Here is a 13673-nt window from a genome sequence, read left to right as displayed (position 1 = left end):
CCCCCCCCCAAAAAAAAAAAAAGTCCCACTCCCACAAGAAGAAAGACAAATAATATGGAATCTATAGACATGGGTTTAATGAATATTTGAGTTAACCAACAAAAGGAATCAGAAATTAATATATAAACGGCTAACCCGATTCAGAATTCCCAACATGTATCTCTCAATGGCATATCATATAGATGGCTTGCAGAAGGAATCTAAATGATTATGCTCAGCGGGAATTAGAGGGGCTGAAAACCAGTATTAGAGAAGAATTTTAGGGGAGAAGGAATTGGATATGCAACAACACAGGATTTAAGGGAAAAAAATTACATAGAGAAGCATGGAATCGGCATTCGATTTTGTAGTGGGAGGAAAATTGGGCTTTGGCAGTACCAGCGGGAAGGAAAAGGAATTCTAATGGCGGGAGGAATTTGGAAGAGTGGGAATAGAACTGAAAATTGGGTTTAATCCAACTTAATTTTTAATTGAGATTTTAAAAATGCTATTCAAAATTAATGGAAGAATTCCGAATTCCGTAAAAAGTCTATAAATGAAAATTTTATTTTAGTAAGAACCTTATAAAAGGCCTACAAAAAATTTATCTTCAACAAAAAATCCAAAAAAGAACGATAACATGTGATTCCACAGCTTTTTAATCACACATTATATCAAATTGTATCAAAATTGATTTAATCCCCATAAAATAGGGGAAATTTTGACAAGAATTATAACATATATAGATAGCTGCTTTCATTGGTTAGACCCATTTAAACTCGTGTAGGAAAGAAATATGCGTTTTAAGATCAACCTTAGAATTAACACCACCGCGGGTCAAAGATTGAATATGAAGTTGGAGTATGCATCCACAAAAGAGAGAAAATAATTGACCGTTGATGATCAAGATATAACTAGCCTAAAGGCTTGTGGTTGGATTGACTATACAGATCGATTAAGCATTAGATAAGCAAGAGTTGGTTTCGTAAACATTCTTTAGAAGCCCTTTGTTACGCCTCTCATAAAGAGGCTCCACATAATTTGCCAACATGGCAGCAACTCAGCAAATCAACAAGGCTCACATCAACCACATCACCCCCACATACACACACACACCGATGCTCTGAAGTGCCAAGGTAAAGAGACTGGCTTACACATGTCCACCCTTGATCGAAGCATCGTCTAAGCGAAAGAAGACGAAGTGATGTGAGTGGGGCAATGTCTGCTACTAGGATAGTCACAATGCCTTGTCACAATTAACCAAGAGATCTTTTATACTAAGATCTATCTAAAATAAAAATTTTATGACTAGTTGATGTGACATTTTTACAAGAGATATCAAAGAGTCAAGTCATGAATCTATTTGTGAGTAAACATTAAATACCGGCCCACTTAAGAATTAATTGATTGACATCTAGAAAGAGACACTTTGGCCAGCATATTAGGCTATGTGCTCATCATCTAGTGGTCCATAATTCACCTCTTCTCCTATATATAGCCACACTTTATGCCATTGGTAAGGTAATGCAACTCCAACCAACTTTTATATAAATTTCATTCCCCATATCAACATGATATGAGTTTTTCAAAGGTTCTCGCTACCAAAATTTCCCTCATCTACCACGCTTTTGTGCCTAGTTTCCAAGTGTGCTATGCGTTTTCTTAATTGGCTCATTTCAAGTTCAACACCTTTTTTCTGTTGTGGGTTGTTTTTGTACAAGGCTACGTTGTTCACTTCTGGGTGTTGGTAAACATTGAGTTCCCTAACTTGTCAAATACACTTCCAATCTTTTTGGCAGTTCATTCCGTCAGTAGGAGGAGAACTCCTTACTTCATCAATTCTATTTTTTGGACAATTCCCTTCCTAAAAAGTGTGAGCTTCTCCAAACAGGAGGTCAGCCAATTATTTCCTTTGTTGGGAACTCCACCTCGGCTTCTGCTAATGGAGAGGTGATAGTCTATCTTTGTTCCATTCTTTGTACTGCATTGGTTAAAGGCTCAATAGCCTCTTTCATAGCGTTGAGATGAGGGTGGCTACCCTCAACTGATTCCGTCATTCTTTGGAAATCCTTGGAGCATGGTTTCGTGAGGATGAGTTTGGGAATGATATTTGGAGGCTGAACTGTAACTCATGGTGGTTTTTAAGTGAGGCGTGTAGTGGATTGTTTTGGAAATTTTTATTAGAGATGTCAACTGTTTCTTACTTAACCCTTCATCTAGCGTCAAACTATCGATGCTAAAAAATGTCTTGGTTAAATTTGATCAACTTAATTGGTAATCTTAATGAGGTATAATGTCGAAATAATAAAAAGAAAAAGTTGTAGCATTAATTAAGCATTTTTTTGTGAATATAGGAGTTCGATCCCTTGCGCCTTCTAGACCATTATGCTTCTGTTTATAGGCACCCAGCTAGCCAATCGGCTATCCAGTATCACAACAGCCACTGTACTGTCCTTAAAATGCATGCCTTTACCTAGAATTTGAGACGTTTTGATTGGTTATTGAGATCGATCTAAACAGGTCATGATAATGTCTGAGTGGTGGGTAATCATTACTATCCTTTGATTGGTTGAAATAGTGGTGTAAATATCTTACTGTGCTTTGTCTTTTTAGGGTTGGTTGCATGAAGGGTGATGATGTCATTTAGGGACACATTGACCTTAGTGCAATGATTATGCTCCTTGGATGACTGTGGTGTAGGAACAAGTTGGCCTGTCGTTGAAAGGTTAACTGCTTGTACAGCAGCTCCCATTGGCCCCTCACATGTGTCTTGGGGAGGGGGGGGGGGGGGGCTTTTTTAATTGTCATGGGCCCCCCACTGTGAGGGGGCTACGAACCGTGCCGTGTGCATGGTTCGTCGTTGAAAGGCCGAGCTGGATTTTTCTTCAATTGTCTTAGGCCAATGTTGTCAGATGAGTTCAGATCCCAACAAAGAAGAAAGAGTGCGTACATGGTGAATATTCTATTAACATATTAGATCATCATATTCAAGGATTTTATGGGCTTGCTTTTGATTGCGAGAGAAACTTCATTTCTTATTTATAGCTAAAATCTGCAGCAAAAGACAAAACCTTGTTCTCACAGTCACTATAAAATAAATCTCTCAACTAAAAGTGAAATAGTGCAAAACACCCTCAGAGAGTGAAAATGTGTGGTCCCTTTTTAAGGTAACGAATCCTAATTTGAGTAGGATACTTTGCATCAATCTGATTCTAACCATTTAAATTGTTCAAATTCTGTTGATGAAACCTCAAATGCAGCACTAGTGTTCACTAATGCAAAATTGCTTTTAACAACTCGTTTACAGTTCCTTGATGGCAGAGTAATCTAGAGCTGAGCTGAGTCTAGGACACAGCTGAATTTATTCTCTCCCACATAACTTGGTAATTGGAAAATAAGATAAATTTTGGTCGCTTCATTGCAATCGTCTACCGTGCACCAAACACACGCCGTCTTTTGTTGTATTGCCAAATGCAATCATTTGCTAGTTATGTGGCCACAACCTTTCTATTATATGTTATCGATGCATTGCATTAGAAATGTGAAACTGATGGAAAGTTGTACACTTTGTGAACCTTGGACGACCACCAGCAGTAATAGCAAGATGGTGTATTGCAGCCCCCAAGGCACATCTCCAAGTGGTAAAAGGAGAGAGTGGAGAAATCCAGCTTTGCTTGAGACTGCCGCGTCAAGAGTTCGAATCCTGAAATATGAATTTGGCTCTTGGGTAAGTGCAAATGTACAAACAGCCTTCCACCCTGTACCCTTGAAGGCATAACATGCGATTTACCTCCCTCACGATACTTTAGGGCAGGAGCGGTGAAGAACCCTTAAGATTAGGGTTCAACCTTTAAGATGGTGTATTGCAAGTACAACATGGTGACATTTGGATGATATTATTTCGGATCGTATCTAAGAATTGGTTGCTTAAATAGTTGGAACTAAACTTCGGCTAATAGCCGCATGTTTTTTACTTAGATCATCAGAAGACCCCAATGATATTCACATGCTCAGTTAAACTTCGAATAAACCGGGCAAGCTTCTAATATTAAGCTAACCTCCCGTTTGACTCCCATTCTCATTCTCATTTTTTTCCTTTTATTTTCAATTACACAATCTTTCATAAAATAATATTACATACAAATCAAAAACTTTTTATTCTTTTTCAATCATGCATTATTCAAAAAAAATTATTCCATCCATTAAAACTTGGAAAGAATGGAGGCAAAACGGGGGTTAAAACTCCAAAAACCTTACAAAAAAGACATTCTTACAAATCATACGACATTGCAGCACAACCAAATTCGACAAAAGATACAAATCTTGTTTCAGAGTTTCAGTTGGTTAAATAGAATCATCCAATGGTCTTGGCAACACATTTAACAATAGAACATAACCCTCTTCACATTATCTCTGAGCTGAGGCAGTGGTCTAACGGCAGCACTGGCTCCAGGAATTCTTGTGCTCCTTGGACCTGGACCTGCACCTGCACCTCGACCAACAGCTCCACTTGTCATCGACCCGCTGTCAGATGTTTCTGGCTCCATGTAGAAGCGAGCACGAAAAGCGGCCAAATGTGCATAATACGCAGGAGGCACTATCAAAAAGTATTAAGAATAATATGATCAACAGTAATATACAGTGTTTAAGCTATAAAAAGCATTGAAAGCCAATTAAAGAAACCCACCAATGGAAACGGAGCGCGTGCACCGTGCATATCTACAAAAGTTAAAAATGAAACCAATTAGCAATTATCCCTATTGAAAATAAGTTAGAAATTTGTGTATAATACTTTCCAGTCCGATATACTAAGAGTTCATAAGAATGGAGGAGGAGCACTTACGTGTAGCAAAGGTTATTTGTCAGAGTCTGAAGAGCATCGGCGGTGAACTTATTTTCGTCCCACAAAACATGATAATGAGCTGGCCGGCTAGTACCCTGTAGTCAGATTGGATTCTAATAAGCAGCAGTTCATTAAGCATAACGGGAAATACAAATTTAGCAAAGCTATCGAGTTACTTGTATCCCAGCATGACTGCAGAGGTAGAAGTCAAACTCGGTAGGGTGGCAGATTTTTGAATCTACAACAGTGCCTGTAAAAAATCATAGAAATACGAAAAGGTAATGGCATTTTAATAGTCAAACAAATATGGAGGGGGAAAAAAAAGGAATCAGGTCAAAATGTGTACCAGGGAGTATATTTCCACTTCGGTCAACTGCACGCCTATCGTTATGGTTACTGGCAAACAACCTAGTATGGTGACGTTTCTGAACCACAACAAAGGTAACAGGGGGCTGATAGTTTGGTTCCAAAGATGCACATGCCTGAATCGGGTTTCACAAAAGTAGCAGACAAAAATATCAGAATTATCTTTCAAACAAATGACCCTTAAAATCATAAACTGATTCACCTAAATGACAAATGCAAGGAATCTGCAAGGCAATTTACCTTACGAATTGCATCAAGTTCATAAAGCAACACTTGATAAAATTGTCCTTCGCTGACACCATCCCTGGAAATAGAGGAGATATAGTGAGAGGAAAGAAAAGAGAGGAGGAGACAGTAGATGGGGTACTTTACAAGACAGAATAACAGAAATGTTATTTGCCAACACCTGTAGAAAATAATTCGCTGCGGTTTCTGTCCAGTCGCTCTACGGAAAGAAATAAGTAGTTCTCTGAATAGTAGAAGCACAAAGATTAAGGCCAAAAAAAGGTCATATTACAATTTTCCAAAGATAATAAAGCAGTCTCTTACTAAATATATTGTAAAAAGAATCAAGGAACTTCTCTTTTCAGGTGTTTACATACTTGATCATGCCACCAGTCATAGTCCCTCTAACAGGATCTTGCCACGTTTTATACAAATCTTGAATCAGCTCTTGCCTATGGGCTTGAGCGCAGACTAAACCAGCATATTTTGTAACTTCTGGCCAATCTTGGGAAGCAACAACCTGAAAAGTAATGACAGTAACCATAAGACATCTCAACAGAGAAAGAAACAGATAAAAACTGGAGCAATCAAATAAAGCATCCTACAGCGGCAATGGATGGGCTAGTGTCCTCGCCAGGGTGCGGATGGGTAACATCAGCACCAAAAATGATAGTAGGCCGATCACTGACGAGGGGTATGCGCCTAGAGATCGCATCGACCAGCACTGTATTTCTACCTCCAACCTTCACATTAATCTTCAGTGCCACATTGGCAAGATACTGTTTGTTCATCTTGTAAACATGCTTCTGCAAACAGCACTGGGAGACAATGCCGAGATCCGTCTCACATATACGTTTCAGATCACCTATGAAAACAACAATTGTGAATATCAGTAAAAGAAAACCTGATCCACATTCGTAAATTCTAAAAGGAAAGGCATGTTATATAAAAATATCCATCCCCTCGTACCATAAAGAGAACCATTATTGTCAGGTAAAATAACAATTAACAAGTCAAGGTCTTTTCCATGGGGCTGCAGTTTTGTCATGACATCATGGAATCTAGATTTTAAGATTCTTTCCACCTGATCAGGGCGGCCACTCACAACTGGCAAGAGAGGCTCCGGGTTGACAGCCTTTAAAGAAAAGCATAAAATCAGATAAATAAAACTATGAAGTAAAATACTGCAACACACAATAGAATTTAAATGGCATTACCATGCCAGAAGTTGTACACATTTGAGCGAGCTCATGGCAAAAACTGCGTGCCATGCTGTCTTGCACATTGCGAGCAAAGTTAATGCAGATCCAGTTGTTTATTGTGCCACCATTAACCATCCTCTGCATGACACCAACCAAATATCAAATTTCCAGAAAAAAATTTAACAGCTCGGAAAGTTAATGATAGGGTTTTTGATGAAGCAGAAAAATACAAATTCCAAACAAATAACAATGGATGTCCCATCCATAAAATCTGCCCAACATGTCTATGAATTACAAATATTTGCTTCCAATTGTTAGGAAAGACCTGACATGTTGCAATTTTAAAGCTATCATGCATGCCGGGCAAGGTCCAAAAAAGAATAAAGAAATCAGCACCATGTGTAAGTGAAGATGATCAGCAAGTACTACGACTACTCATTCAAAAAAAATAATAAAAAATAATAAAAAAATAAAAAATAACACGAGCAACAAGTCTTCCTGCCTGATTCACATATTTGCATTCAAGGGATGTTCTCCCTTTAAAAATAAAATAATATCATGCTTCATGTTTGACAAAATTACCAGTCAAGGAAAAGCTGTTTTAACATGGCAATTACCTTGTTCATCATATTCCACTGTCCAACTTCGGGAAGACACTCCTTCTCCCGACCAGAATCATGATATCTGAGCTGAAGCATCAGACAATATAAAAGAATTCAGACCAAGACAAAAGCAATTCAGCAGGAGCAAAGGTAAGAGTTTCAATTACCCAAGGAGCAGGCAAAATACGAGCTTCAACTTGAGCCAGCTTCTCACTTATTTTAATTCCAAATTCCTTGGCATAAGGGTCCTCAGCATACGCATTATGATGTACAGTCTGACAAGAAAATATATAGATTAGTCACAAGAATGTTACAGATTAAACTGGTTAAGATCATCTAATGGTACTAAAATAGTCGGTTCAAATCCAAACCTAGACAGGTACCTAACTTACTTGGGTCCAAACATGAATAACGTGATAATGACAAGGCTAATTGGCTATGCATCTGTACAACCTACCATACAAGACATTTATAATAACAAATGATATAAAAGCAGCATCAACTACAACTAAAACATGGAATACATACAGTACTATATTCTTCTCCCCATCATTCCATAACCTCCCCACAAAACCTAACTATATGATCGTCTCTATAACAAGCTCAAAACCCAGTAAATTAAATCAAAGAATTGGAAAAAAAGATATATACATTTTTTTGTAAACAAGACCAACCTGAAGAATATCACGCTCCCTCTCATAGGGACGCTGACACGTGACCTTAAGAAGTGCAGTAATCTGCCTCTCATTCAATCTCTTGGAGTACCTCTGGCCTTCTACGATCTTGCAGACCTGGATTATAAAACAATCGTTTAGTAACCCAATCTAAGAAATTTAGCTAATTGTGTTATTCCAACACTTCAGTACCATGCCATACCCATCTCGGGTGGTAAACATGACAGAGGATACAAGTCTGGCCATTCAGAAACGCACATTACTCTCTAACACTAACAGAAGTATGTGCCAAACACCAGGCACAACCATAATTACCAACAACAAAATAACAATATTCTTCTCTAATTTCATCTTTCAGTTATCATATATATTCTCGGAAAAGTGCATAACTATGACTCTTTATCAACATCTTTACAACATCCTAAAAATATCTCACTATGTTTATGAATGATCTATCCCCTTATCCATTTCGGAAGAAAAGAATCTTGACCAGGGTCCCAAAATTTGACAAGCCACATGTCCACCACCCAAATCCATTCATGAGTCCAACTCCGACAGACCATAGGCAAGTTGAGCAACAAAGCTAGCTCATAAGTTACAGAAAATCAAGTAGACTGACCTCCATTGGCAAATAATTTGGCCTTTGCTGATTTCCAACTTGCAGACAAGGCCATTGAGTATGTTGAATGACAAACCCATAGGTCTCTTGAAAGTATTCAACCACAGATTTCATCGTGCCCCTTTCATCAACAGGAAATCTAACAAGACACGAGAATATATCAGACAACTGCAAATAGACCTAAATTATGATCAGAATAAATTCAATACAACAGTAGTCACATGTAATGAGCCTTTGGTGTCATAAGAGAAGGCCTAGCGATAGCTGGAACCTTGCATGGCCAAATCAACTGGCCAAACAACAGATCCCTTAAAGAGAGGACAACCCACGTTTCAAGACAGGTCTTTATTGAAGCTGAAAATATAACTTAATTGTCAAACAACTAGTGATCCTTACGTTAGTTCTCGAGTAGCTTGTGATGTCAAACCAGAGATGCGGTATTTCCTCCGCATGTTTCCTCGATGTGTAACCTCCACCTTTACTCCCCTGAGTGCTTTCTTGATCTGTAATTAAAGAAACATTAGTAAAACTAGATAGAGATAAGATGTAACCCTCTTGACAATAAATAAACTATATAAGCCGAATGCCAGTAATTCTTTAGCAGACTTGACCTTGAACAGATTAAGGAAAACATCATTGTCTTCTAAAAAAGGAATGAAATTCAAAAACTCCACCAGAAAATTCTATCCCATATAGTATCTTCATATGGAGACCAAAAGTAGTAAGTTTAAAGGGTAACAAAACAACCAAACAACAATGAAGCAGACTCAGTTTATGAGCATTTGTTTTTGTATACTGAATGGAGAATGAACCCCAATTTTTGTGTAAACAAGTTCGAGGATAGAGAAAAAAAAATTCTTATTACCACGAAATTTAACCTTTTAAGAGGTTTAAATTTAAATTTTGAGAAAGAAAATGCCAAAATTCAATAAATCTTCAAAACAAAACGGACTAAGGTTATATTTTGGCTGAGAGAATTTTTATCTTAGGGCCCAAATTTCATTCCCATCAACACACATAAAAACAAGGCCCAAATTCAGCTTATCCAATTGAATGAACTTTTGGCATAGCAAGGATGTGAACCCCAATGAAATGAGCAATATAAAAATTCACACTTACACTTCAATGTTAGAGTTGAAAATAGGTTTCAGGAAGATACAAGAACTAATCATTTTGATTCTATATTAACGATATGCACTGAGAGCAAGCTAAATTTAGAAAAAAATATTTAAAGAATAATTCCAGCCAAACTCTCTTCATTACATATAGAAAGTACAATATCTAACCTTCACACGATCAGCATCAGACAATGGTCTGGCTGATACATCCCTGTTCAGAAGCTGTGCAACAAAATCAATCACAGGGAGTGGCTCGATGAAAGCAGTCGATGACATATCTGCCGAAAAAAAAAACAAAAAACAAACAGAGAGAGAGCAACAGCAGATCATAGTAAAAAACGTGGATACAACAAATTAGTACACAAATTTAGTAACTCATTCTCTCATTAGCAAAACAACAAAATTTAACTATTATCAAATACACAATAAGTGGATAAGAACTGATGAGAGACTTGCTTACCAATATTCAGTGACAATCCCATCTGAGTGGGGCGAATACTTTGGTAAAAACCACGCCAACTTTCCAGCCCCTCACCAAGAGGCTGCCTTCTCCCTAAATCGGGTGAATAAAATGAGCGAGCAACAGGGCAATACCTACAAGCAATAGAAAAATTAGTACACAAGGAATTAAAAAAATAGATAATATTGATGAAAAAATAAAATGGGCAGTAACATGCACCGGCTGGTTGGTAGCTCCCGCAGAACAATGTCCAAAACCTGAAGAGCCTCTTGGGGCGCATCAGCTTGCCTTCCTTGTAAAAACATCCCTAGATGATGCAAATCAGCACGTGCAGCAAACTTTATTACGACCTTGAACTCCCGCTCCCGTCTGCATCCATCGTAAAAATAAAAATCCATTGCCTTAAGACACATTGAAGGATCCTGAAAAGACAAAAGTAATAACTAGATATATTAAGGACCTGGCACCGCCTGGACCATCTTCTTCGTCAATAAGCACGATTATGAATTCCTTTGAGACAAAAGGGAGAGGCCCAGCAGTGTAAAGACTCTTTCTTCCATCATAGGCAGGAAGTCTCCTTCCAAGATGTGATTCCTTATAGGTCTTCACTAACTGCTCCATAACAGCACGGTTGACAACACGGGATGTGACCTCAGGTGTAATAGATACCTATTACTCACATAGCAGGAATTAGTGTTTTATGACAACAAAATTGTAGGAAGCAAAATATTTACCAAAAATTTGACAAAAATCAAAACAAGTCCACGGGCAGAATTAACTCACGTCATACTGATGCAAATCTTTATCAGGCAGCTCAGCAAAAAAATGGTTGGCTTTCACAATACACCGGGTACCACTGCTACCCTTTCCCGGCCGAAGAGGAAATCTCATTGACTTGCTAGATGCAGGTTGCATTGCTTGGCTTGGAGCCGCTTCTGATTGGATTCCCAGTTGCTCAATCTGCTCTATCACTTCTGAAGGTTCAGGTGACTGGGATGAAGAGCCAGCCTCCACATAAGTGCCTGCAGGACTGCCATATGGCACTGGCGGGGTGGTCACTGTGGCTTGATATGGAGCCCGCATAGCTTGGTGCAGCTCGGGAGCTGGTGTCCTAGATGGCCCACCTGCAGGTGCCCCAGTTCCACGGCCAACAGCAATGCCACCGCGGCGCTGAGGTGGTGGTCCTCGCTGATATTGCTGACCACCCCGACCCTGCTGATAATCTGGAGGCCCACCATAATATGGCTGCGGAGGCATTCTGCCACCCCCACCACGCCCACCACGCTGGGGTCCCCATCCTCTTCCTCCTCCACCTTGTTGTGGTAGCTGCTGTTGCTGTTGTGGGGGTGGGCGTTGGGCGCCTCGTCCTCCTCCAGTTTCCTGAGACTCCGAGCTTTCACCTCCACCAGGAAGTTCCGTTCGCCTCTTCCTCACCATATTATAACCTACATCATGAGATCGACAAAAACGATTAAGTATTAGTGTTTTGACAACATGCAGTACCAGATAAATATCAGGCAAAGTAACACGACCACATAAAAATTATCAATCCAAAGGCAACAATATTAAATGTGCCGTCACCGAAAAGAAAAATCATGAACATAAAATCAGTCGAAAATACATGCAACATGGTCCAAACTAAATGTCATTCTGACAAAATTAGACCCTTATTTGAAGCCATTAAAAAGAGTTTTTTATTTTATTTTATTTATTTTTTTTTTTTTTTTAAGGAAAATGAGAATTTTTTGGAGAATGTGGAGTTAAAATGTTGGAAATAGTTTTGGGTTTACGTGCAAATTATTTATTGAGTGAATCAATGTGTGGTTGAAAATGGGTTTGAGAGAAAAAAAAAATGGAGCTTTCATAGAATGGATGACAAACAGGGGCTTAGATAGAAAACAGAGTAAACACAAGGTCAGATAAACAGGACACAATGATTAATTCTAATGGAACAATCTTAGTTACGTGCTGTAATTAAACAGATGCCACATTAGAACCAGCTGCAATAGAAGATATAAAATGTGAAATGTAACCAAAAAACATAATAGCACAGTTAAACCTCTATTTGAGTTAATATCTTCAAGCATGCGTTAAGTTTATTGACAAAACACATATCTAAATACAAATAGTGTCCTGGTGCAAAAAGGTTATACAGAACAAGGAGATCTGCTACTGCCGCATTTAAAGGAATTTCAGCACAAACATAAGCTTTAGAAATTTTCAAAATCATTAATACAAAGAACTAATATCCATCCGCATCAATGCTACAGAAGTAAAACACAAGCGAAACAATTGGAAAGAGTCTTAGGGAATTCATATCAAATATAGCAAATCATTCAGTTTTTGTATAAAACATTTTCCAACCTACCGCTTAACCGGAATAAGTTTTTTGGGAAGAGTTTTTCCAATACAGATATGTCTAAAAACAAACCTAGAGCAAAATTAGCGAGTCATGATTCATTTCTACAGAAAGATCTTTACTTAGCAAAATAGTTATTTCAACATAGAATTCAGAATATTTCCATTTAAGAGTCCATAATGGCAGAAGAAATAACCAAAAATTACCAAAAGATTCGTTGCATATCATTTCATAAATACACCCACCAAAAATGATTGAAAATCTGGAAAAAAAAATAAAATAAAATAGCAGTGAAGTGGTGAGTCAAAAATGTTGAAAAGGCCTAAAAGAATTAAGAGAAACAAAATAAATCCCTAACTGCAACTAAATTAAGAAAAAGAGAGTACTCGAAAAGATGGAAAAATAATTCCATAAAGATTTGAGAAAAATCATAAAAATAGAAAGAAAAAGTTAAAACAGCTTCAAAACCTTTGTTCATAAATTCAATGAAATATATAAGATGTAATAATCGTCAAATAAAACTGTCAAAAACCAGAAACAAAACAAATTCAGCTAAACATAATATTATAAAGCTCAGATCCCTCTAGATCTAACCATCACCAGTTAAAACAACACTTAACCTGATTAAAACAAATGTGTAAAACCATAAAAAGCAAGTTTTTTACCTGAAAACCGCTTATAGTATTCTGAAACTTCTTACAAAATTCCAAAACTGCCTATATGCGCATCTTAAAAGTAGACACTGTAAATCTGTAATTATATAGAGAGCGTGGGTGTGTGAGAAGAGGACAAATAACCATGAGAGGACGGGGAACTTAATAAACTCACACTGGAGTTGGACGAAAATACGATAATACCCCCCTCCGATAAAATGGTTCTACAGAGTTTCAGTGTGGGGTCTCGTGGGATGCTGACGTGGACGTAAGAAATGCGTTGACTGGCTGGAGCCTGGAGATGACATGGCTTCATGCCTGGGAGAATCTTGAGACGTTGACTGCAGGATATGCCACGTGGCAAGTCTAGAACGTTATAGCAAATCATTTAGGAGGTGTTTGATTGTCATTATTTGGTGAACATGTATTTTAGAATAATGATTTGATGGGAAGTATGTAGTTGAAAAATAAGGAAAAAATTTTATTTACGTGTAATATTATTTTAGAGCATGTTTGTTTCTCATTTTCATAGTAAAAATGCATTTTGTAATAGTGATTGTTGAAAAATGTGTG

General features: G+C 37.9%; 1 protein-coding gene across 3 annotated transcripts; it reads right to left on the bottom strand.

Moving 5' to 3' along the window:
* Positions 1-4112: 4112 nt before the first annotated feature.
* Positions 4113-13255, bottom strand: LOC111376686 (protein argonaute 1-like). Of its 3 annotated transcripts, none has more exons than XM_022999657.1 (22): positions 13113-13255; positions 10872-11533; positions 10549-10757; positions 10308-10457; positions 10089-10222; positions 9797-9906; positions 8907-9013; positions 8511-8649; positions 7892-8008; positions 7385-7492; positions 7233-7304; positions 6631-6753; positions 6383-6548; positions 6019-6278; positions 5791-5933; positions 5595-5657; positions 5429-5492; positions 5169-5304; positions 4999-5072; positions 4823-4917; positions 4667-4698; positions 4113-4576 (listed from the first exon to the last, which is right to left on the bottom strand). In XM_022999657.1, exons 2-22 carry the CDS (start codon positions 11523-11525, stop codon positions 4359-4361), a joined length of 3174 nt encoding a protein of 1057 aa, XP_022855425.1. In that variant the 5' UTR covers positions 11526-11533; positions 13113-13255; the 3' UTR covers positions 4113-4358. The 3 variants fall into 3 exon arrangements, with proteins under 3 accessions (XP_022855425.1, XP_022855424.1, XP_022855426.1); XM_022999656.1 differs by lacking the exon at positions 13113-13255 and adding an exon at positions 12654-12690; XM_022999658.1 differs by lacking the exon at positions 13113-13255 and adding an exon at positions 12045-12103.
* Positions 13256-13673: the final 418 nt, after the last annotated feature.

Source organism: Olea europaea, unplaced genomic scaffold (genome assembly GCF_002742605.1).
Source record: "Olea europaea var. sylvestris unplaced genomic scaffold, O_europaea_v1 scaffold1549, whole genome shotgun sequence".
Lineage (NCBI taxonomy): Eukaryota > Viridiplantae > Streptophyta > Magnoliopsida > Lamiales > Oleaceae > Olea > Olea europaea.
This window is presented reverse-complemented; position numbering and strand designations above follow the sequence as displayed.

Coding starts and splice junctions, on each gene's coding strand:
- LOC111376686 (XM_022999656.1), bottom strand. CDS start 12,675: ATGATATGCAACGAATCTTTTG. Junction 5,305..5,428: donor AACTTGATGCAATTCGTAAG/GTAAATTGCCTT, acceptor AACCCGATTCAG/GCATGTGCATCTTTGGAACC. Junction 4,918..4,998: donor GCAGTCATGCTGGGATACAA/GTAACTCGATAG, acceptor ATCTGACTACAG/GGTACTAGCCGGCCAGCTCA.